This window comes from Notechis scutatus, chromosome 1, assembly GCF_049901735.1.
Source record: "Notechis scutatus isolate UNSWTSFEM ecotype Mainland chromosome 1, rNotScu1.2, whole genome shotgun sequence".
NCBI lineage: Eukaryota > Metazoa > Chordata > Lepidosauria > Squamata > Elapidae > Notechis > Notechis scutatus.
In genome coordinates this window covers 224,747,133-224,772,508 of record NC_142009.1, presented here as the reverse complement: position 1 = coordinate 224,772,508, position 25,376 = coordinate 224,747,133, and the positions used below count along the sequence as shown (strand labels likewise).

The window sequence follows — 25,376 nt, the reverse complement described above, 5'->3', positions numbered from 1 at the left end:
GATATGTAGATATGCATATAATCATACAACCTCAGTTATCTTAGATAAAAATCCTGCAGGATCTTAGAAGCACAAATCAGAAATAGGCACCACAATTGAAATACTGCGTGAATTGGCTTCAGACTTAAGAACCGGCTGGTTTTGCTTCTCCCCTTCCCCATTTCAATCCCACAGCCCAGTTGGATCCTGTCTTTTGTGCTGGATATGTGGTGTGTTAAGGGCCATGCTGTCTTTTTAGTCACAGACACTCGCAAGACAACCAGTGTGAGTCAAGAAATTTATTGGACTTCTCATCCATTTGGGAAATTTACATCCAGTGAAAAGACAAATGCTTACACTTCCCTCACACCCTGCCCAAGATCACATAAAAAGCTGTGCTTTTTTGAAACAATCCTTAAATACTTTTATTAGAAACAACTGCCCCAACCAATCCCCCACCCCTTTGGTCTCTTTTAGCAGGAAGTTTTGCCGAGCAGAGAACTCTAAGCAGGGCAGGGAAATAAATAAATCCAATGTGAAGAGCAAAGATTCCTTTTCATCTACTACAACCCGGGAGAGGGAGGGAGGGTCAGATTTGAGAAGGATGGTGGAGAGGCATGAGGATTCCCTCTGTGGGCAAAAAGAAACTTATTCTTGGTGGCTACTTAATGGGCTGTGCTGATAGCTACATGGAAGCAAAATGTTAGCTGTCAGAATCGAAAGTGGAGGAGGACCAATTGCTGGCGTAAAGATGTCACTGCAGCATAATATCCTCAAGGAGAGGCTTAAAACTGGGAGATGTGGACCTGGTTTTCACACGTGACAATTTCCAACATGGATTTAACTTAATGTGGGAAATGCTGGGTGTGCTTGAAAACTTACCACATCTCAAAAAATCCATTACCACTTAACCAAAAACCTGATCCAGAGAGAGAAAAAGAGAGAGAGAGAGATTGAGCCACTAATGCTTTTCCTGTACAGCTGAAAGCTATTTTCTAGTAAGTTGCATTAGATGGCGAGCAAACCAGTTTTATTTTTCTGCATGTAAACCTAGCACTTTACTAGTTCTTTTTTTAAATGCAGCTATTCATCTAGAACAATAATTTTGTCAGCAAGCATCAAACAGGGTGGAGTTGATCTCAGGCATACTCTGCAGAAACATGATCGATACATAATGCATACAATTGTCCTACAGGTAGCTTTCCACATTGCCTTGGCAAAGAAAGATCCATATTTATCAAACTAATGCAGAGAAAAAAAGGATTGCCAGAGCGAGCAAGCAATTCTTCTCTGTAAATGGCTTTGGGTCTGGTCCTTTTTCTTACACAAGCTCAAATATCAGATCCTCTGCTTTGCACCCCTCTCTTTGGGATGCCAAGAAGACAGGGGGTCAAGCTCCTGAAAAACACCTGCCCTCCTGTGCCTTCAAAAAGCAATAAAAGACTTTGGGGGAAAAACAAACAACCCATTTCCTCTCCCCGACTCTTAATCTGTCCCTCCATGAGCAGAGAATTCCCCAGTTCTGTTTTCTAATTTTGTTCCTCCTGGTGATTTTTCAAGACCAGCCACAGGTGAGGTGATTAAATAATATTACTACAATAACAACTTTTTGGTGAATCAAGCTAGAGTTGGCTTCTTAAAGCAGGCTAAGGTCTTCCCCCCTCCCGTGCCACCCTGTAGTCTTCCTCTTTCAGTGCACATTTTTTAGGTGGAGTGATTCTTTTAATTTGCATTAGTGAATGCACAAGACAAAGAGAGGGCTTTCATCACTACAGGCCAATAGTCTACTGATCCAAAGATGATTATATGATAACCTACACACCTTCCCTCTCTATTGCCTGTTCCCTCACCATAACTGATGTGCCCTTCTTCTTTTCTGTGCTTATTGCTCCCAGATTCAGGTGAACTTTCAGCTGGAAATAAGCATTTCCGTCCTTCTTCTCCCAAGGGTGAGAATCCAGGAGTGTCTCCTGTATAGCTGCTTTGGCCTCAAAAGAACAGTGCCAGGAGGCGTACAGTTCCTAAAAGGAGGTGTCTTTGGGAGAAGTCTCACAACCACACCCTCAGCCTCTCCCTGGAGCCTCCTTGCACATACAGTCACACGGCACTCCCCCACTCTGCAATGCAGAGTTGCAGAATTTCCCAGCCACCTCATTCATTCATTCATCCTGGGTTTGAGGGTCTTCATCTGGATCCCTCTCCTTTTTTGCATCAAGAGGCTCTTCAACCAAAAATAGCAGCATATGGCCCCATTGCTGGGCACTCCCTTCTGTAGCCAACAGCACAAAGAAGGCGGAAACAAAAATCGAAACCTTCCTTCCACTCTTGTTCTTGGTGTAGGTGATGGGAAGCCAGAGGTCCCACCTCCTTTCCCCCACCCATTAGGGTTTTGGCAGTCCCTCCCAAGAACCAGTGGAGGCCACTGGGTTTCTCCCTGTCTCAGCTGTCTCAGCGGCAATGGAAAACATTCAGTCAGCTCTCAAACTGCACTGTGGCCAACTGGTGGAAGCTATCTGAAGCTAGGAACATTTGGCCCAGGCGGTAAAGCAGGACAGAGTACCAGTGCACACCTTCTGGCTGGGTCCAGTCACGCCCTGCCCAGTGGTGATACAGTCGCAAGGGCCCGAAAGCCCACTGAGCCAAGTGGTGGTCCCGCACCAGAGCAAAACAAGAAGCCACCACTTCATCCACCACCAGAGTCCCGTGGCTGGTGAGGGGGGCATAGGCACCGACATCCACCTGCAAGGAGACAGCCGTTATCCTGGCCGGCTGCAGCCGTCCCCCCTCAGTTACCAGCACGTATTGGCCTGGCTGGACCAGGCTGGCAAAAATAGTCTTCATGGGTGCAGTTGCGTTCTCCCCCACAAAAAGGAGGTGTGCTGCCGTGAGAGCCAAGCGGCGGGGTGGGTCCTGGGTTTCAACGACATGGAAAGCGCTCCGTGGTGACACTGCCTTATCCAGAAATGCCAGGAACTCACTGTAGACGAGGTGACCTTGTGCATCCATGGCCTGGACCTTCTGCCCTGGCTTCAGTGCCCACAATGGAATCTTGGTCCCACTCTCTAGAGTTGTCAGGGCTCGAGCTGGGAAACAACCTCCCGTCTTTGCCGCGGCTGAATGCTCTGAACAAAAAGAGAGAAAGAGTCGCAGTGTGGTTATTAGAAAGAGGGCAACTCAAAGACAGGCATAAAAATTCATGGGAGATGGAATAGGGTGGGAGGGTCTCCGGAGATTGGATAAATAGGACTGGATAAATAAATGTCTTGCTGCTGTGGTAGAGGGGAAAGCCATTCTCCGTGGTTATCCAATTAAACAGTTTTGAAGCCATCCGCAGCAGATTTGTCAGGAAGAAATATACACACAGAAATAACACAGACGGTGGAGAACATATAGAAGAAATGTGGTTTTCTAGCTGCAACCTGGCCAGGAAGAAATATAGACTCTGAAATTATAGAGCCGGCTCCATACACCTTCTGGAAGCTTTAACACTGCTTCTATATAATAGCAGACAATTAATTCTCTGGGTGGATGAATTGCAAATGTTTTTTTTTAAGGGGTTGGATGGAGAATGGGAAATGGACTTCTACGTCTAATTAAGGAACAATTTTATTTGTTTTTTGCAGAGAAGATAGATTGACTTTGGAGACTTGGCATATTGTATTTAATCGATCAGCAATTGATAAGCGATGGTATAAAGAAGGAAATGTGGATATTTGAACCAGGATCAATTAAGATTAATATTTGGGATGATTGGGGACTGAAGCCATGGTAAATTTTTTATGAGTTGATCATAATAACAGCTTGTTAACAGAGGGTTTTAGAATCCCAATTTTGTTTTTTTCTTATTGCTGACTACAATTTCTCTTATTCTTCTACTTTTACATAATAAGTTTATTATTATTGGTTATACTGTTAACCATTTTGTTACTAATATAGTTCATAAATGACAGGTTAACAATTTGTAAATAGATTTAGTAGTTTAACAGTTTGAAATTATTTTAGCCTGTTATGCTAGGAATGGGAAACCAACATTGCTGTATTATACTAATCAGCATTCAACTAGGGAGGATGTTAGATTCTTTAAGACACTTAGTTTGTTTCTTTAAGACACTTTTTTTTGTTAATGTCTTTTTTGTTGTGTTTTTTTTTTTTTGTTTTTAAAAAAATATTTTGGTGTTTTGTATTTTAATCTTTTTTCAATAAACTAAAATTTTCTATTAAAAACAGTTTTGAAGCAACGCATGAAAGTTGGGTTTGTTTCTCAATCTGGAATGACTGACACATCCAAAGTTCCACCTGGATGGCGCTGTACGAAGGATAATCAGTTAATAGTTGTGCAAAAAAGGGAAACTCCTTCTTTTACACAATTTAAGAGATGGGGTGAAATCCGTTTCAGCCATTCTAACTTCTGTGCTGCTAATGAATATAGAATTAATCTGTATTGGGTTTTTTAAAAATCAAAATCAAAATCAATTAATTGTTCCCAAACTTCCCAAAGAATTTTAGAATCTGTTCTTTGGTCATAGTACTTGAAAGCAACTTTTATTCCAACTCCTTCCAATTAGATTTTTGGGGAAAATTTCTTATGACAGGAACAGGTTCAAGATGGAACAAGAGTGCTCTCAACAGCTGTAAGGAAGAGAGAATTTCAGCAAATACAACTTGCATGACAGAGCTTATCACTGATATTCTGAGTCCAGACCTCTTTGGCAATCTCCCTGCATCACTTCTCCAAATTCATCATTGTACAAATATACCCCAAGTATTTTTTTGCTGAAGGAAAAAAAAAAGAGTGAAGAACCACTTCTGTGGCCCATAGAACCGAAGGACCAGATAAGGAAATCCATCCTTCACTCGAAAGGTCGACAATCTTATTGTTCTCCAAATACTTGGACAACAAAACACAATTTTACATGCCTTTGTCTCTTAAATGTCTGTATTGCTGTAGGAGGGAGAATAAGAGAAGAGCAGATGAGACAGCAAGCAATGTTATTTCCTAGCCAGCAACAGTTGCACTCCAGAGGTAGTTCTTCAAGTCCTGGAGTAAAAGAGGAACCTCCCTTTTCTCTATAAGCACTTCTTCATTCTCAGAGAAGAGATTGGAGAGATTTATGTATTGATTTCTCCTGTTTACTGTATGTCACTGCACAGAAACAAATGATGGCATAAAAGAACAACATATGGCAGATACAATTCAATCGTAATTTTTCTGCATAACTTTGTTGTTCAAATTTAAACATGATTGTATTTCCTATGTGCCAAGATCAATCTGCCTTCTTTGGTCAAGTCTTGGTATATCTCCCTGGGATTCTGCACATAGCTGCTACAGGAAAAAAGCTATTCTGCAACTATGTTATCTTATTTGACCATAGATGGAACAGAGAAGTATATGTAGATTTGTAATTCAGGAATCCCAATGTTCTCCAGGGGGTCATTACAGAGAGCTGCACAATAGCATAACAGTAACCATGGATGAGAAATCAAATAATAAATTGACATTCATTTGAAAGTAGATTGGTTTAAGCTTAAATTGGAAATAACTCTTCCATGTGAAAATTTTCCAAGTTTGTTCTAGAAATTCATTGTACTGGGAAAATAATTTTTGTTACCAGAACCAACCACATGTTGTGCTACGAAGAATATTAAAACAATTAAACTGTTCAGTTTTGTTTTTCAATATTTCATAGATATTTACAGAGTCCAAGCAAGATAAGAGATGGACAGACACTTTCTTGTCCCAGGCACACTATATACTGTCTAACCAGCACAGACACATAAGCCAGGTTACAGAACTGATACAGATGTTTAGCAACTGTTATCAGGCCAGATATCAGGGTATACAGCATTACCAGTCACATAATTGTGATTAAACACAAAAATCCAATTGCCATTCAGCCCGTTCCTTATCATTATATAGTTTCTCTACAACCCTTCTAAACAGCTCAGGGCTAAGGTAGCCTATCTGTACTAGATTTTCTAACCTCCATCTGCCTGAAATCCTGGATGAAGATCTCTTTTAAGATTGTCTGTTCTCAAGTGCCGGTTCTCACTACTAGCAGACACTGGATTCTCTCTTCAGTGACCAGTTCTTTACCCCTGCAAAATTCTTCTCCTCCAGTTGTCCATTATCATGAGAATGTTTCTGTCTTTGAATAATTTGTAATGTTGGAACATCCATTTAGAAATGTGAGCATCCAGAAACAGCAGAGTATCCCAACAGTGCGCACGACATTAATAAGATAAAGCAAAATTGCTGTGCTATTTTTGCCCGCAGAGCTTAGAGGAAGTATCTTAAATATATGATCTGGGGAAATCGCCTGGCAGTGATCTACCAGCAGTCCAGGATCCCAGCTAGGGCAACAGACAGGCCACGGTATCTAGTGCAACAAATCAGTTATGAATATATCCACAGCAGTTCTGCTGCTATCAAGGTTTTGGATACCAAAAATCCAAGGGGAAGAAGCTGTTGGACAAAGTTTCTTGACACTTGGCTGGCAAAGCTCCATCCAGTGGTCTACAAGGCAGCATTGTCCATCCTAACACCAGAAGGGAGGGGCTGTGCTCCACTCCACTGGGCCAGTCTCTTTCTCCAGCGCCGTTCACTCTGGATAGGCTTGCAGTCAATTGATGGAGATTTGGCTGCTGGGCCAAGCACTGTAAGATCAAGCCCGGGCAAAGGCACTTCGTTCCCATCAGCGACAGAGCCTGTGGGTCTGGAAAGGGCCGGGACACCCGCAGGTCATGCTAATGGTCAAAGGACAGGAACAAGAGGCCACAGTCAAAGCATGGTACTCTGGCCACCAGGGGGAAACTGGTGCACATAATCCCAACAGACAACATAGGCCTTAGGACTGGGCCATGGCTCAGGGATGCCTTCTGCTGGACAGAATCTACACTTCTGGTCTTACATCTCTCTCTCTCACACACACACACACGCATTCACACGCACACACAAGAACTAGCTGCTAGGTGGAGAGTAAGTGAGATAAGAGAAGTACCTTCTGTAAAACCACCTTTCCTGCAGCATTAACATAAGCACCTCAACTTAGGTGGGAGTTCTTACTCTGGCCCAGTGGAGAAGACCCTGAGGGGAAGCCATGCCCAACAAAGGTTATCTAAATCCTCATACGAAATATACATCCTATATTGCCTTACCATAAGCAGAAATGGGATGGCATTTCTTGTTAATTACCCCCACCTCACCTATCGTATTAACTCTGGGAAAGAAAAAGTCCTTGGTCAAGAATCAAGGAATTTTTTCCCATCAGTTCCATTGGCAGCCTCAATGCCATCAGCTACGAGGACAGAGTCCTTGGAAACTACACAGCAGATGTGTGGGATCACACTGGTGTTGCTGATGCAGCAACCAAGGCAAAACATATAATAAGGCGCCATCTTTTCCTTCCACCCGAAATTCTACAGATCCTTCTATCTTTCTTATCTTTGTGTCTCCCGCTTCCTCAGAGACCCCATTATCTCCACTGTTGCATTTTATGCCGCTCTCAAAATAGCGCCTCACCTGATTTAACAGAACAGTGAATGTGAGCCTTGGATTCATAATAAACCCAGTCAAAACCAGCCTCCACAGCCAGGCGTGCGAGCATCCCATACTTGTTGCGGTCCCGGTCAGAGGTGGTAATGTCAACAGCACGGCCTTCATAGTGCAGGGACTCCTCTGAGTGGTGTCCATCTTCGTCCCAACCTTCAGTCACCCGGAGCTTCACCCCTGGCCACTGATTCATCACGGAAATGGCTAGGGAGTTTAGGCGGTCCTTACAACGCTGCGGAAGAAGAACAGCAAAAGAGGAAGCGATCAGCAGTGCAACGCTCACAGCCTGGAAAGAAGCATTATTCCATAGCCACCATCCCAGCTTGGCAACAGACAGGCCATGGTATCCGGTGCAACAACTCAGTTATGAATATATCCACAGCGGTTCTGCTGATATCAAGGCTTTGGGTACCCCAGATCCAAGGGGGAGAAGTTGTTGAAGCCAAGTGGACTCTGACACTTCCAATCACTAAGGGGAGTTTGTTTACAAAAGGTTGCTTTTAAAATCCAAACATCCTTGAATGTCTGGGGGGTAGGGAGGGAGGAAAGGTGCAATCCATCTTTTTCAGTTTTATTTCTATACTTAAAAAAAAAAACATAATGGAGTAATAATATGATCCCATGCCAACAATCTAAAGCATGGCTGGCTGGGGAATTCTGGGAGTTGAAGTCCATGTATCTTAAAGTTGCCACGGTTGGGAAACCTCGATTTAAAAGAATAATACAGTAATCAGAATATGACATTCTCATTCACAATTGAAAATAGTATAGTCTCTTCTATCAGCCTGCAGTTTTTCCATCTCATTCTATTCCCTATTTAATCTAGACCTTTACTCACATTAAATTAGTTTTTATTCAGAAATAAGTTAATATAACTTAAAATGCCGAGATCTTCATTTTGCTCAGATAAGGATTGTGTTCTGTGTTCCAGCTATAGATATCTACCACAAATCCAATTGTCTTGCTGGCAAAATGGACCCCTCCCTTCATAGAGGTTGGCAGCAGCCCAGGACCGCATCAGAATGACCGACATACGCAAGAAAAGGTTATGTCACAAAGTCCACTCTGTATAGTTGCAACTTGATGGCTGGTGTGCATATGTAATTCAGTTTTTGCCTGATACCGTGATGAACATTTTGCCACTTGTCTTCTCCCTCAAGCAGAAATTGTGACTGCTTTCAATTAGCAGTGGAAGAATCACCATTTCTGGATGGGAGTAACTTGAGAAAGTTACATTGCAGAACACCAAATCACAACCTGACTTATGCTATGTAACATTTCAAGACAAGCAGAATAGAGAAGACTATACAGATTCATTTCTAGAACTGCATACAGATTAGAGTTTAAACTGATCCACTTTAAAATAAGGTAAAACTTGATATAAAGACATTTGCGTCAATGCCTGGTAAACTGCATAAATAGGTCCATATGGGTTTTTTTTTTGGGGGGGGGGGTGTCAATACATTCTTCCAGGATGCTGCTTTGCTTTTACCTTCCTGGTATAGCTCATAGCCTTGGGATTGCTGTACCCAAGTATTAATTAGTCCAACACCCATCCCACTTATTTTTTTCCAATTCAGCCAAGGTCAGTTAAGTGTAGCCACTTGCTGTGGGGTAATTCTCCATTTGTGGAGGGAAGAGGGAATGGCCTTGATGGACAAAAGAGAGAGCTGCTACCAAGGCAACAGTCAGATTAAAAGGGCCTGAGCCCAGGTCAGGAAAGTAAGGTGGGTAAATGATTCAGGCCCCTTCCTAGTTCATACAAAGATAAAGCGAAGGAGAGAAAAAGCACATTCAAATTTGCAAGATTCTGTTATTATCTGTCTGTTCCAATGAAAGTAGTTTTAAGATCTCATATGGCTTTGGTTTCTCAGTCTAGCCTATTATCCGTATTTCATCTATCCATTAGCTCATTAACCTATTTAAAAATTCACCGTTAAATAATAATTTTACCAATACTTTCTATCAAAATGTGAATTTCCAAATGAACAGAATGACAGAATTTGCTGCAGCAGAAAAGGTCTGTTGCACCTGGAAGACTGACATATTTATGATTGGAATTACATTCTGGAATTGCATTCATCGGATGCCGAATATGTAATCCTAAATTAGAAGACATTGAGCACACAAATTTTGTTGGTGGGAGTGAATAGCAGAGAGGAGCAAGGCCAGGAAGACAAGAAAAAGTCTGACAGTGATAATTATACACTTGTAACATAATTATTGTGCCTAGGAACAAATCAGTATTGGTTCTAACAAAACACTAATTAATGTAGATGTTGTTAAAAAGTGTAATTCCAGTTCAAGCCAGAGAGGATAGAACAGAATTTTCTGATTAACTTCTGCTTATTTTCTACATGAGTGAATCTTCTTTTCAAACAATGCTGGCCTTAAGGATCTTGTAAATCCAAATTTCTTATGTCATATTTCTAAATATATTTTAGATTATTCCCATGTACATTTCAAAATGTATAAATCTATTTGCTGAGGGAGGCAGGGAGTTCAGGCAAGCTATTTAAGAATTAATGCACAGATATATTTGGCAGGTACAAAAATTATTGGAAAACTATGTTCCTACTGTATTTGTCCCACAAATATTCACAAATATTCCTCCAGCATCTCTAATACTTTCCTCTCATAGGGTTGTGTAAACCACTGAGTTTAAAACATTTCAATATCAAAAATTTGTCCTGAATCAAACCTGAAACTGCAGCCATGTTTTAAAAGTTTGTCTTAATCTTGGGGGGAAAAACCCTGGTTTTGTTCTAAGATTGTTTTGTTTGTTCCAAGAAGCTTCAGGTTCTATGATTGGCTTGGTATAAAACTCTCCCACCCCTCACTACACTTTCTGCCATCATAGCCAGTAAGTATCAGGGACTGGTTCCAATAGTGCTCTCAGCCAAGACTGAGTGGAAGGAGAAAGCAACATTTGCTTAAGTACATACATCAAAATCTAAGGGAAAGCTGATCACACAGACCAATAACAGGCTCTAGGTTCCCAGTTCCATCCTAAAACCAGTATTAGGAAAACTATAGCAAAAAGAAAAGAAAGCATGAGAATTGAGACAACAAATGGGTGCAGATACTGTTCAGACACTCTTTGTTACTGACCACTGCTAAGGGACAACAGAAACATATTGACTGGATTTAAAAAGCAACTGCAGACTTTTGTGATGTGTCTTCTGGGCAAAATGCAGAACCATTGTCAGCTTCAAGTTGGACACCTTTTTTAAGCTAATGGCGTTAGCAAACCCAGACTGCATTTCCTTCCTTGTTGGAAATTGGAATGGTGAAAACTCGACCAAAAGAGCATAGGGAAAATGAAGGAAAGGACATAAAACACAGCTCCTTTCCTCTCCCCTTTGGTCTTATCTCTTATCAGACAGTATGGTGGGGACCTAATAAACCCATCAAGTGCTGCAACAATACAATCACCATGGCCCCAATCAGGCTAGCTAGCGATAAGGGATAATCAAAGTTGTAATTTAACTATCCCAAGAGGGTCACAGTTTCTCCAAGTGTTTACAGACTCTTTTAGACCAAGACTTTGCAAATTCATGTGCCCTTGGGGGTCTGTTTTTTATTAGACTCGGGAAGCCCACTCATCATAAAGTAAAGGTAAAGAAGTCCCTGTGGATTTTACTTGGCTAGTCGTTGCTGACTATAGGGTGCGGTGCTCATCTCTGTTTCAAAGCCATTGAACCTCTGAAGACATTTCTGCGGTCATGTGGCCAGCATGACATCATGGAGTACTGTTATTTTCCCACCAAAGCGGTACCTATTTACCTACTTGCATTTGCATGCTTTCAAACTGCTGAGTTGGCAGGAGCTGAGGCTGGGATGGGAGCTCACCCTGTCTTGTGGTGCTTGGGTCTCAAACTCAGGCTGCTGGCTTCCCAACTGACAAGCCCAGCACCTTAACCGCTGAGTCACTGTGCTGCTCACACATCATAGCTACTTGAAACATAGGCGGATGCTAAGTGGTCAGTTATTCTTTGCACTTCATGAGTCACACACTGGAGATGGGAAGCAAAATATTCACCTGAGGTACTAGCGCACAAATATATACCTGTACATAAAACTCTCAATCTGAGAGTTGCTGAGTTACATAATGACTTGGGCAAAGGCACGATATTTCTATTTCACATATGACTGACACCTGAGCTAAAAGATAAGCAATTACAGATAGTCCTTGACTTATAACAGCACTGAAAAAGTGACTTATGACCATTTTCCACACTTATGGCCATTGCAGCATCCCCATGGTCACGTGATTTACATTCAGATGCTTGACAGCTGGCTCACATTTATGACGGTTGCAGTGTCCCGGAGTCATGTCATTCCCCTTTTGCAACCTTCTGGAAAGCAAACTCAATGGGGAAGTCAGGTTCACTTAATAACCGAGTTACTAATTTAACAAATGTGGCAAGAAAAGTCGTAAAATGGGGCAAAACTTAAATTTCTCATTTAGCAACATAAATTTGGGGCTCCATTGTGCTCATAAATTAAGCTCTACCTGTATAATGCCAGTTGCAGCAAAAAAGGATTTGTTGTTTCATTACATTTTAGTACTTGATGTCATTGCTAAAAAAAAAAGTATCACCGAGAGTCCGAATTGCTTTCCTGATATATTGCACATAACTGAGTGATCTTCCAGTAGGTCATTTCTAACCAGCCCTGCTATAGGCTGAAAGAATTCCGGAAGTGTATAACTCTTAACTTCAGCAAAATTCCGGGGCCACCAGATTTCAGGAGGACCCATCACCACAACTCATCGCAACTTTTTTACAGCTTCTTCTACATGTTTTAGTGGCTTTTTATTTGCTTTCAGAGCTACAGCGGGTTGGAGGGATTATTCTTTAAGAGTTCGGTCTTTTTCTCAAAACACTTTTGTAGCAGAAGCTCCCTTAAAACATTGTATTTATTGTTGTGGTTGTCACATGTTTTTTCCTTGGGTGCCATGAAGTCTGGGTGTAGACCAGTGTCCTGTACAAATAAGAGTGCTTCACTATTCACTTTTGAAAATGTAACAGTTATACAGGCAATTGTTTGTTAAAGGCACTGTCTCTTCTCATTTATTTTATTTTTGCAAAGTTGAGTCTACTTTGTATACCAGCCTGCATCGTTTCTTCAGAATCTCAGGAATCTGATATCAAGAAGTGACATATAATGTGTATAAGGAATGTTATGTAACATGCTTTCCTATTTCTACCCAGATCACCACCCTTCACCTTGCTTATGTACCGTCTAACTTCTTTGCATTATCTCAAGAGTTTTCAAAACACTTTTTCCTTCCATTCAATCACGCCTGATTTTCAGAGACTGCTTAGACAAATCTCTGCAGTTTTCTTGGCAAGGTTTTTCACAAGAGGGTTTGCCATTGCCTCCTTCCTAGAACTGACAGAAAGTGACTGGCCTAAGGACCCACCCACCCCAGCCGCCTCTGTGCCCTAGGCAGGACTTAGAACCCCTGGTCTCCCTGTTTCTTGCTTGATGCCTTAATCCTACACTGCACTAGCTCTCTTTCAAACACTACAGAACCCTAAAATAATAAATGAATGGAAAGTGATGGATTTGTGATTTCATTAGGATAAGGATTGTGTAAGAAATAATAACACATTATTATACCTTCCTTTTAAATCTGTATATCTCAATACAATAATGATAAAAGCAAGCAACTTCAGAACAGGTGCTGTGCAACGTTCTGACTTTGCTGTTGGCTTTGCCAGACCAAGCAGGATGAGTCCTGACAGTGATCAAGCTTTCCACGTAGAAGCCATCAAGCTTGCTTAGGCAGAGCTGGTGTTTTAGCCCATCGTGCTGCAGGCTTTACCTATACCGACTAAAGGCTGGCATGTCCAGGCCGAGTTCTGGCAGCAGCACTGCTCCCTATCTACAAATGCAGAGGCCACAGCAACCTCCACCACTTTGGTCAAATCCAGGAAAGGAGCATCTTGCCACTCTTCCCCTTTCTCAGATAGGTGTGATGCCATCATTCACATAAAAAGAGCCACCGCATGAGTTATATTGTCACGGCGCTGAGACTTGTCAATCCTCCCAAACACTCAGAGATATCTCTGTACAAGGCCCCCCAAAATATTTGTGATGGTCCTCAAATTGTCTTGTGATACACGTACACACACACACCATGCTCTAAGTAGGAAATAAAATGCAATAAAGCAGCAGTACTTGATCTTTTCTTCACTATGGACCGCCTTTAAGTACTTTTGGTGATCACGAACCATGGCCACAGACCACCAAGATTTAACTCAAGATTTAAATCATAACATTTCTTCCAAGATTTTGTGGACCCCCTGTGATGACATCGTGCCCGCCCCCTTTCAAGGAGTTCGTGGACCACAGGTTGAGAACCACTGCACTAAAGAATCTGTTTCATCCTATTTCCTGAAACTCACTAGAAACAAGCGAAGGATTGTGAAATACGTTTCTTGTGAATGGAGCAACAACTTGTCTTAAAATTGGGATTCTTTATCCAGATTACTCAGGGGCTCTCATTCAGCTCCCACTGCGGCATGCCAGCAAACCATCAGATATTCAAATGTTGCACATTTCCCCAAAATCTGAGACTGAACTATGTGGAAACAGCTCCCATGTAAAAAGAAAGGGTAAGAAGGAGATCCTAACTGATCAGAAAGGGCAGTAAGACAGCCAGGCGCCCATCTCTGACCTTGGAACATGGCCAAACTGTCTGCAAGGGCAAAAGACTTGGGCCTCCCACTCCTGAGGTCACTTCTGTATCAGCCTTGAGAAAATGGGGAAGCTACCATTGCTGAATTCTCCCCACGTTCAGAAAAAAGGTTATATTGTCAGGGCTGGCCTTTGTCCCCAGGAGAGCAGAGGCACAAAGGGCTGTTCCAGTTTCTACAACCATACTCTGTTGTTTATTCTGGGCCTCAAGAGATAAGGTGAGATAGAAGGATACAAAAACCCTACAAAAAAGGGAAATGTTTATTCTTATTAAATGCCTAATAGGAGGAGAGATGAATTGAAGCTTCCAAGTTAGATCCCTAAACTATCTTCTGGCTCATAAATCCTCCTGAGATAGCAGGTAACAAAATTACCGCCTTAATTCAGCCCAGAAACAAAGAGATCACTGGGGAAATGTCCTGTTTTGGGCTTTATGGACAAAGTGGAGATGGTGTTCCTTAACTCGGGAGGTGCTAAAAATCACACCTTCTTGAGATACCGCCCAGATTCATACAGAATGTTAAGTCATAATGTTTGGTTTGGCTTAGCGTACTATTATGAATCCAACCCACATGGTGTATTAAATGCAATGTGTGAGTCCAAGTTAGCTCTTTAACAAGACCCATTGCATAATCCCTTGGGAATCTTTCTACTGATCCCTTTTTGACAGAAGCCAACAAGCCATGGAGTCAACACCACAGACAAGAAGTAATGAGCACGTACACCTATGCACTACTCACAGCTATTTGCTTTCCACACCATCACATATGAAACCATCTCGTTTGTGCTATTATTCCAGTTCAGGGCTATACTGAAGAGTTACCCACATGGATCGTTCCGGAGAAAACGTTTACTGCCTAGAAAAATCACATGCTCAGCTCAGAACTACTATAATTTGTATCTTGGTTAATTCCTATTAGAGCCGGCAGGGGTCAATGGAGAGCTGCAAAGGAAAAGCCATTGGACCTCTGGGAAAGGTCTCTAACTTCTGGTCCCAGGGAACGATCCTGGGAAGTCTTAAACCCCCTGGACAGCCAGCCATGTTGGAGGAACAGAGGAAGAAAGCCTTCACAAAACAGTTTTGCTGAGATTGCTGACCCACATCTTTTTCAGTTCAGGCCAAGTTAACTAAGTCACTCTAGATCTCAACAGCTCGCTTAGTCCTGCCCCAGCTTAGAGGGGTCTGGCCTTTACAGGGAAGCGGGGGACAAGTGGGATTTTCCTATTGTAGCACACCGAGCCCTTGAAAAAATACAAAACATTTTTGCCCCTCCTCACAACTCAACAAATAATCATAGTTACCAGAAAGAAATAGCAGCCCCCATCCCTCGCACTGTATTTGCCTTGGGTACGGGGAAATCCTGCTGTTGGGTAGAGTGAGGCATCTGCTTCAAGCAATAGATGCGAGAAGAAGGGAGAGTGGGAGAGATGGGTGGGGTGGATGGGTGTCTTTATTCCTTATTTCTTTTACTGTGCCAAATCTTACGCCAGCGATAAAATGACTTAAATAAATTGAATAATTACATACATTAACCCAATTTATCAGGGAGTAGTCCTTATTTCATTAGTTTCCCATCAAATAACAGCAGGAAATCCCACTTCCAAAGTTCCTTAGTCTGTTGCTCAATGTCAATGGTTGCTCTAGAAGGGGATAAATAAAAGTCCCTGGACCAGATATGGCCCATTGGTTCCCCATTCTGTGTCTGCCATATACTTTTTAGGCAAAAAAAGTAAAACCCTGTCAATCGAGTCCTTGCGGCATGCTAGTTCTCACCAAGCGCATTTTTCACCTAAACTTACACTGCAGATACAGGTTGAGCAATGTTAGCAACGACTGGAAGAATGCATGCATGGCTCTATTTTGCTCCTGGTGGAGAAATAGGGATTTTAAAAAATGAAAGATGGTACTTAAGAACAAAGCAAGAGAAAGCCAGACAGCCGATAAAATTAAGGATGGCCTTGTTTTATGCAGCAATGTGCGTATTGCTTGTGCTAAATACATGGGAAGCATAATCTGCAGCAATAAGCGCTGCCACTTCTTGTTGTTCAGACAATTTTGGCAGCTCAAATCCCACCAGGCTGAAAGTTGACTCAGCCTTCCATCCTTCTGAGGTGGGTAAAATGAGGACCTGGATTGTTGGGGGAAAGAGGCTGACTCTGTAAAACCGCTTAGAGAGGGCTGTGAAGCTCTGTGAAGCGGTATATAAGTCTTAAGTTCTGTTGCTATATAGTGGGGATTTTCCAAATAGACTGAGATGGACAAGCAGGTTCATCCTCCATCCTGAAGTTCACTGGGGGGGAAAAAAAGCATTACTACAAAGGGGATGTCAACCCTCCTGTGGGTGTTGCCATCAAGTCAGTGTTGATGCCTGTTGACTATCTGGGCAAGTCTCTGTAGTTTTCTTGTCACGATTTCAGAAGAGATTTGCCATTGCCTCCTTCTTAGGGCTGAGAAAGAATGACAGGCCCAAGGTCACTCAGTTAGCTTTGTGCCTAAGGTGGGGCTAGAGCTCATAGTCTTCTTTAGCCTGGTCCCTTAACCACATTTCCAAAGTAGCTCCTCTACCAGTCCTCCTCGTCCTAGCGAAAACCTGCATTCTCTTGGGTTCAGAAAGCAAACCATTTCATCCTGGTTGGATCCATTGATGGATACAAGAGGGTTCTAGGGAGCAGACCAAGGTGGACCACCTGGAAGAACCACTTCTTTATTCAAGCAGGAAGCCTTTACAGAATAACAGAGCTGGAAGGGACCTGGGGGGTCTTCTAGTTCACCCCCCCCCCCACTCGATCAGGAACCCCTACACCATTTCAAACAAACGGTTGTCCAATCTCTTCTTAAAAACCTCCAGCCATGAAGCTCCCACAACTTCTGGTGGCAAGTTGTTCCACTGGTTAACTGTCAGAAATTTTCTCCTTATTTCCGGGTTAAGTCTCTCCTTGACTAGTTTCCATCCATTGCTTCTTGTCCTGCCTTGGCTGGAGCTGAAGCAGCTCGTGTTTCTGAATGCTCAAGACTCCATTTCTTTCCCCCCTGCCAATCTGGAGGAGAGGAAGCAAAGGCCCTAACAAGCAGCTCACCACAGACTGGCAGGGCTGGGCCCGGCTTTAGTGTTTGCAGGCCACACAGAGGGATGTTGGGGTTTGGCTTGGAAAGCCAATCGGCAAAGGAAGCCAGGCAGGGTGGGGAAGAGGTGAGGCAACCAGGCCTGGGCCTTATCTCAGCTCAGGCACCGCGAGCAAACAGAGACAGAAATTCTTGAAAAAGATGGAGTGATAAGAGCAGGTGGGTGTTGCCCAGGGATATGTAGACCCCTGGACTTGATGAAACTCCATCTGCAGGGGAAAGTGAAGGAGGAGCTGAACAGGAGCTGAGTCCCTACCTTGACTGTTCAGGAGCCTGTCCCTCTGAAACCCACCTCAGCATCGTCTCTCTCTCCCTGGAATTGCTAAGGGAAGCAGAGGAGAGACCTACCGCACTCAGACCACGGTTTCGATATGCAGTTTTTAATGTGTTTGTAGTTTGGTAAAAAGATAAGCCCATTAGCACCCATGTGTGTAGTATTTCTTGGTGGTGACGTGGTGGCAACATGCAGTTAGAATGCAGTTCTGGGGGGCTAACTCACTGCTCACTCCAGGAATCCAATCCTGAATGGCTCAAGGTTGACTCAGCCTTCCATCCTTCCGAGGTGGGTAAAATGAGGACCCAGATTGTTGGGGGCAAGAGGCTGACTCTGTAAACCGCTTAGAGAGGGCTGTGAAGCACTAAAAAGTGGTATATAAGTCTAAACGCTATTGCTATTTCACACATCACACAGCCCAAGCATGGAAAATAATTCAGAGGGAATAATATTATCACCTCTGGATCCATAGGAGAAATCCCAATTTGCAGACTGAAAAAGACTCCATACTATCCAGGATCACCAGGTACTGCATCAGTTGGGAGGGATGTGTGTGGGCCGCTGCTCCCAGCATCAATGCCCACTTTAGGGTTCTGGTTGTGGAAGGGGATACAAAAAACAACAACAAGATTTGCAGAGTGGTGGTTTTCATTCCTCATTGCTGGAAGTTTATCCTTGGAATGGGGAGATGGAGAAATCCCAAGTCCCCAGGGTATACCCCAGAATTGCATAGGCATCTGGGGGTTAGGCATCTGGTCTCCATCCTGCTTACATCTCAGAATACGTAGCCTAAACTCTGAAATAAATAAATAGCTTTGCCTGCTGTGCTCAAAGCGTAGCAGCCTGGTCTTGATTTCGCTCACTGAATCTTTATTTATTTATTTTATTTATTTATTTGATTTGCCAATTGTTTACAAGATAATAAGTATAAGTGTATACATAGTTGTGAATACATGAAATGGGTACATATAAGAAAAATAAAAGAATAGGAGAAACAATAGGACAGGGACGGTAGGCACGTTGGTGCGCTTATGCACGCCCCCTACAGGCCTCTTAGGAAAGGGGTGAGGTCAATAGTAGACAGTCTAAGGTTAAAGTTTTTGGGGTTTGGGGAAAAAAACCACAGAGTCAGGTAGAGTATTCCAGACATTGACCACTCTATTGCTGAAGTCGTATTTCCTGCAATCAAGAATCCTGCCCTTCCTTAAGCCACCCTGATGCCCACAAAGGCAGGTGAGGCTACCGACCCAGCAGCCCTCCAGTTCCACCACAGGGGCTGCCCAGGACCATCATCCTGGCTGGCTAGCAGAGGGCAAGCCCCCCCCTCCCCCGAAAGATGGTGCAAAGCGTCTTATCTGCATTCCTGGATCCCACAGGCATTTCCCCCGGTTATACCAGAGAGCCCTACATAACTTTCGGCCCAACACCACCCATCCCCCCCCCCTGCTGTCGCCACCCTGGTTTCCTGCTCCAATGGGGCAAGACTTGTGGAATTTACAAGAGGGAATCGTCCCCTGTGTAAGCATCTCAGTCATGCTTATGTCAACATCTTCACAGCCCCTCTGCTGCTCGGCACTCACCTTGCTCAAACACACTCCCAGCAACCCTGGCCCGCAGGGAGAAGGGGGAAACTGAGGCATGGGGGGAGGGGGGAGAGGAGGAAAACTCAGCTTGTTCGTTCAGAATCCATCCTGCACTTTGGAGGTGGGGGAGTAGCAGTGGCTCTGGGTTTCAAACTGCAGAAAAGGTCCTATTCTGCTTGTTCTGTACACCCATTCAGTGAACCCAGGTCATCCCTATCTTCCTTCCGGGGGTTCTTCCTAGCTCCGTGATAAGGGTTATAGCAAGGTCCTCAAATAAATCTCACAGGCTTTTGCTGCTTTTAGTATGTTTTAATGTTTTACTATTCCTCTGCAAACTGCCCTAGGAATTTAACTGAAGGACAGGGTGAAAATCTTGATAAATGATTAATTAAGGCTGCAGTTGTAGGCATATTTCCTAGGTAGTATGAAAGTATTCTATTTGCAATTAGTAGGGCTTACTTTTGAGTAGTTTCAGAGGGACTCTGTTGAAGGTAACTATATAACACATGCTTTTAAAAATAGGTTTTTTCCAGTTTAATCTTAAACCTATCTAGCTTCTCTCTCTCTCTCTCTCCCCTCCCTCCCTCTCTCTCTCTCTCTCTCTCTCTCTCTCTCAAACACACACATACACACACACACACAGACCACTATACCGAGCTATGAATCATGGCTCCACTCAGGGATACAGTTAGGTAACTCATGAAGGTCAATATATGTGTCCCAGGATAATGTTGCAGGATCCAATCTGGGTCATGCACTGGGACCAGAGGTTTTGCCTTCTGAGCTTTTGGACTCGTGGTGCATCCCATCTTCAGGGAACCTCTCTCTAGCAGAGTGCGTTACTATCAGACAGAAATTCCTTGAGGATGAGCTCCAGCATAAGTCCAAAAGCTCGGAAGACAAAACCTATCTGGTCCCAGTGAATGACCCTGATTGGATTCTGAATAGTTAGGTAATTTTACACTTTCGTTTCTTTTTTCTTTTGTCCCCTTTCTTCCTTTTGAGATATTAATATAGGTGTATTTTGCTTATTAAGAGACTATGGTGTACCACCCCTGACCCAAGTCAGAGCTGCTGCTGAATGTAACCCTGAATGTTTTTTTCTTTGGTCTTGCCTTAGTGGCACTGCTGCTTGTGTTCCCTGCTCCAAATCTTTTGAAGCTCACCACTTTTTTTGCAAAGCAGAAGAGAGAAGATTTCATTTTATTATTTTATTCCCATCCACCCCCATTTTGCAGCATGAATTTTATGTATGTAAGATAAATAAAAAAAGATGCATATTTTTAGAAAAGTAAAAAAAGAATCCTGGCTCTTAATAACTGAAAGCCAACCAGGGTTGGTCACTCAAGGCTCCCTTCCACCCTCCCTCCATTTTCTCTCTCTCTCTTTCAGTAGGCAATGTTTGTTTTGGGACATTTTCAAAGGTGAGGCTTTCATCAATTTGTTTTTCATTTTCTGTATCTAGAATGTAAATTTAAAATTCCTCCACTGGCCGTGCTGGCTGGGGAATTACAAGAGTGCCAGGCTCCCAGAAGGATACCGCTTTGGGGTGGGCTGGACTAGAATATGCATTATTAGTTTTAAAAGGGGATAACCTACTTTCTTTATCTCATTAATAGTCATTCATGGCACATTTTATTTATCTATTTGGGGGGCATCAGGTGTAAAAACGCTTTCTTTGGGTTGCAGAGTAAGTAGCCTAATAGTCACAAAAGCAGGATTCCAGCAGGAATTTCAATTCGATTTTCTCAGTGCTAGTGATATATTTTAATGTGAGGTTGTCATTCTCACCTCTCACCTCCAATTCTATGGCTAGGAACTTCCTGGACTAGGAAAATTCAGAGTCCAACATTCTATTGGCTTTCACACTGTTTTCCAGAATCAGAGGTGCTCACAGCTACTGCTTTGTCCAGGTAAAAAGTTCTAACAAAGTAGCTCAGCAACTTAAATTATATCCAGTTTTACTGCTGACTGCTTGTTGAATTAATTTGGAAGTGCTGAAGTTTATCTATCTAGGACATAACTTTTAGCCAGGTTGTGAGTAGCTTTGGTCCTATTTTCCTCTTTAATCTAGTGGGACAGTAGAATAAGATTTCAGTGGAGACCTTGCCCTCAAAAACGACTTACTCCTGGAAATCTTTTATGTGTGCCCCTCCCCCCAACCCCCATCAACCAAGACTGTCAAAACATCCCATTTAGGAGTACTTTTAATCAATAGAACTTGACCACCTTCTTGAAATTTACTAGTTTGAAGAGAACTGATTATAGCTAAAGCTTTCTCCATAAGCTTAATTTTTATGTGGGAGAAGGCTGATATCCATGGGGCACAGGGAAGAGAAGGTTAACTCTTCCCTCACAATCTATGCATACCTGAAAATGTCCTCCACCACCACCCTGTCATTTCACTAATGTCTGTATTGGCAATAATAGAAAGTTTCTTCCTCAACCATCCCTATCTATATTTTAAATTGCCAGATTGAGAGACCAGATTTTTGCAGTTTGAAGCACATGATGGAGAGGATGGTTAATCTTTCCTGCCCCTGATGCAAGCCCTCCATGCACCTACCATTAAGCTTTTTTGTGGGGAGGGGGAAACTATTGCTATTAATGAAAAATATAAGGACAATTGATTCAGGGGAGAGTTCTCATTGATTTGTGCCTTGCAAAACTTCTGCTTTTTATAGACAAAGATTTGGACTAGACTATCATAGTCCAGACAAATCTACATCTTTGGCCTGAAAAGTCATTTTTGCTAACCAAAGTTAGAATAGCCAGGGGCCTATTAGAACAGGGCATTAACTTGCGCTTAAACAGTGTTCCCATTTAGTCCTCCTGAGACTCCTAGACATGCTTTAGAGGCACCATGCTCATGTCTCTAAGCATTCCTGGCCTAACATATCTGGACCATTGCTGCTTTTTGGTTCTGCTGCTTGCTACATCATCTGACATGAAGCTGTATGATTGGTTTATCACAAGTTACAGTGAGGATAGTAAGCTTAGAAGCGCTTGGAAAATACCACAGTGAATTAAACCAGTAGTCCACATACTGTAGCTCAGCTTCTATCTCCTTTTTTTAGCCAATCCTTTTGTAAGGTCCAGAAGTAGAATATGCTGAACTATCTACATGCTGAAATATTCATTCCCAGCATTTGATAAGTCATGCTACAAACAGCCTCAACAATGAAAATTAGAATTTTTGCTGTCTTGGCTAGCAGTTCTAATGGACCCCATAATCCAATAGTGGCTAGGTTCTGATGCCCATCTATCATTTGGTTGTACAGATTCTTGTAAAGGTTGCTGGACTATAAGGACTTAATCTGATCCAGCCAGGTTTTGCTTATATTTGTCGAATTATTTATATCTCACCTTTCAGGCCTAAGTTCATGTTACCTTCTTAAAGATTGAGAAAGTAAGTAAATTTCCAATTATTTGGTTTGTATGATTGAAGTAGGATTTCTAGACCAATTTGCTTTAAGACATTTCCTTTTTAAAAAAAAATCATTTATCCTTGGAAAGTAATAGCATCTTCTCAAATTACACTTCCACTTAACGGAGTTTCCAATCTGAACTAGTTTCGAGTGACTGTACCACTTTGTATGTATCACACCTTCAGATTCAATGTTGGGTATATTAGACTGAGTACAAGGAGATCTGAGCTGAATTCTAAACACAGTGCTAAGACACTGCGGACAGGCACGACGACTTCACTGCACATCCAGATTCTGAAGATAGAAGCTTTATGGGGTTTAGATGAACTGTCTTCCAATGGTGCAATTCAGCTGAGAATTTCCTGAATTCTCAGGTCTTTTGGTATTGCCATTGTTGACCCTGAATTAAGTGCTAGGGAAAGAGTCTTTGCAAAACTGGGGAGGGCAGAAAGCCGGTGGAAAGGCACGTGGTCGCTCCTGTTCCCCTGGGAAGCCATATACTGTATGTGCAAATCCTACAAAGAGGCACAAAAAGCATTACCCCAAAGCACTGCCTACTCAAGATAAGAGAGAGTGATGCTTCACCAGGTTTCTACTCAGTATCCATACAGACAGCTGGAGCCTGGGGAACAGCGTTAGCCTCCACTAGAAGCAGCCTTCCCTGCTCATGCGTTTCTTTAAAACTTCCATTAACCCCTAGCAGATTATGGGAGTTGTAGTCCAAGACAAGCACTGGTCTGGAAAAAAAAATGGCTGAGCTTGGAAACCTGGGATGAAAGAAGGAACCTCATCCAAGCCCTTTCACTGAATGGCTTGGTTTTACTTATTCTATTTCACAGTTGGGTTGAGAGGGACTAAAACCGAAAAAGGACTCAGTATACATCGTACTGGGTCGTCTTCCTCCCCCCTGAAAGATAGCAAGGGGGAATAAGATAAAAAAGAAAGGATAAATTGGTCAATTATCCTTTCCGTCCAAACAATCAGAGCCACTCTGCTGCTGCCTGAGGGATCATTGATATGCCTACTTCCGAAGCAAATCCTGCTCAATTCCATAGGATTTGTTTCCAGGCGGGTGGATCTAGGACCATAGCTCAAAGAGCAAAGATTTCTCTGCTATCACTCAAGTCATTTCTTTCCCCTGCAGAAATTGTGCCTCATTTTCTTCTCCTTTGGAACGAGCAAAAAAGAACATTCCCACCCCTCCCCCGCCCCTTAGGAACAGGGAAGACGATATCCAAATATTTTGGTTTTTTCCCATCCTACTAATTCCTTCATAGCCCTGAAATAATAGTTTTGAGTCCGGAGTACATCGGCAGGATCGGGACCCCGCGCACGCGGAACTCGTGGCTAACCATCCATTGTCTTTGGCGCGTCAAAGGGGCGATCTAAAACTGCCATTTGGTTTAAACGGGGAAAATAGGGAAGGTAGTTATCGTGAGGCGGCCGTCCCTTTTAAAACTCTCCCCCCCCCCCTCACAAGGAGATCCTAAATCTCGAGGTGGAAGCGAGCCCACCCGAAGAATCCTGCCTAGGCTTTTCCAAAGCTGCCATATCACGGCTCCCATAACTGCCTTTTGCTTCCTTTCCCACCCAAAACTCAACGGAACGGTTGGAGTTTGGGGCGCCAGACAGGTGTCCGGAGCCGGGATGGGACAAACAGGTGTCCCCCGCGCTGTGCGCTCGGCCGGCGGAGAGCGGAGCGCGCAAGGCACCTGCGCGGGATCCGCTCCCAGCCCGGGGATCCCGCTAATCCCTGGGGCAAGGAACCCGGCTAGAGAGGCAGCAGGCGTGGGAAGGGGGCCGGGGTCGGCGCCTACCTGGGTCATGAGGCGGTCGGCGCCGGTGTTCTCCTCATCTTTGAAGATGATGTCCGGGTTGTAGTTGGGCGTCAGCTCCTTGAAGCGCTCCGAGTTGCGGGCGATCTTGCCTTCGTACCTGCCGCTTGCGCCCAGCGTCTTCTCGGGCACGTTGGGGCTGAACTGCTTGTAGGCGAGAGGGATGAGCTTCCTGGGCAGGCGGCGACGGCTGCCCACTACCCGGCCCGGCCCGCAGCCGCGCACCTCCGGCGCCAACAGGAGCAGCGCGCAGCCGCTGAGGAGGAGCAGCAGCCGCGCCGCCTTCATGGCTCTGACGGACCCACAGGAGCTTCAGCGGGACTCGCTCCAAGAGGAACAGCAGCAGCAGCAGCGAAGGCGGCGGCGGCCGCGGCGGTGGCGGCCGGGCTGCCCCGGGAGGGGAGCAGCGGCCGCGGCCATGCGGCGAGGGGGGCAGGTGAGCTGGTCGGCCGCTCTGAGCCGGCCCGCTCTGGCCGCCGCCAATAAATAGCGAAGGCTCCGTTTGTTTTGGCTGCCGCGGTTAAAGCGTCGCCGCCGCCGCCGCCGCCGCGCTCTAGCGGTCAGCGCTGCCGCCGGAGCTGCTGCTCTTTCTGACTGCGCCTCAGCTCGCAGGGCACGAGTGAGCGACGGAGAGGGGAAATTGAAGAAATCCGGATCGAGGACCGCCAGGACCGCACCCAGCCCGTGGCCGGCCCTCTCGCCCTCCCTTTCCTCCTCCTCTTCTCCTCCTCCTCCTCGCGGAACCTGCCTGCCGCTGCCAGGGCCCCGCCGACCGGGAGGTGGGCGGGAGGGGGAGGCAAAAGCCCGCCCGACCCACCTCCGCGGCTCGCTCACCTGCTGTCATTGGGGAGGCGGACGCGCGCCTCCGCCTCAGGAGTGCCGCCCTCGCCTTCGCC

General features: G+C 44.1%; 1 protein-coding gene across 1 annotated transcript; it reads right to left on the bottom strand.

The window, feature by feature from the left end:
* Window positions 1-263: 263 nt before the first annotated feature.
* Window positions 264-25,163, bottom strand: IHH (Indian hedgehog signaling molecule). Its single transcript, XM_026665553.2, has 3 exons — window positions 24,463-25,163; window positions 7,499-7,760; window positions 264-3,101 (listed from the first exon to the last, which is right to left on the bottom strand). Exons 1-3 carry the CDS (start codon window positions 24,766-24,768, stop codon window positions 2,452-2,454), a joined length of 1,218 nt encoding a protein of 405 aa, XP_026521338.1. The 5' UTR covers window positions 24,769-25,163; the 3' UTR covers window positions 264-2,451.
* Between the last annotated feature and the right edge of the window lie 213 nt (window positions 25,164-25,376).

What these genes read in the sequence shown, in the direction of transcription:
- IHH (XM_026665553.2), bottom strand. Translation starts at nt 24,768, where the DNA reads ATGAAGGCGGCGCGGCTGCTGCTCCTCCTCAGCGGCTGCGCGCTGCTC. An exon ending in CCGACCGCCTCATGACCCAG is followed by an intron (nt 7,761 to 24,462) that starts GTAGGCGCCGAC and finishes CTTCTTCCGCAG; the next exon opens with CGTTGTAAGGACCGCCTAAA. An exon ending in TCACTGTTCTGTTAAATCAG is followed by an intron (nt 3,102 to 7,498) that starts GTGAGGCGCTAT and finishes CTTTTTGTTCAG; the next exon opens with AGCATTCAGCCGCGGCAAAG.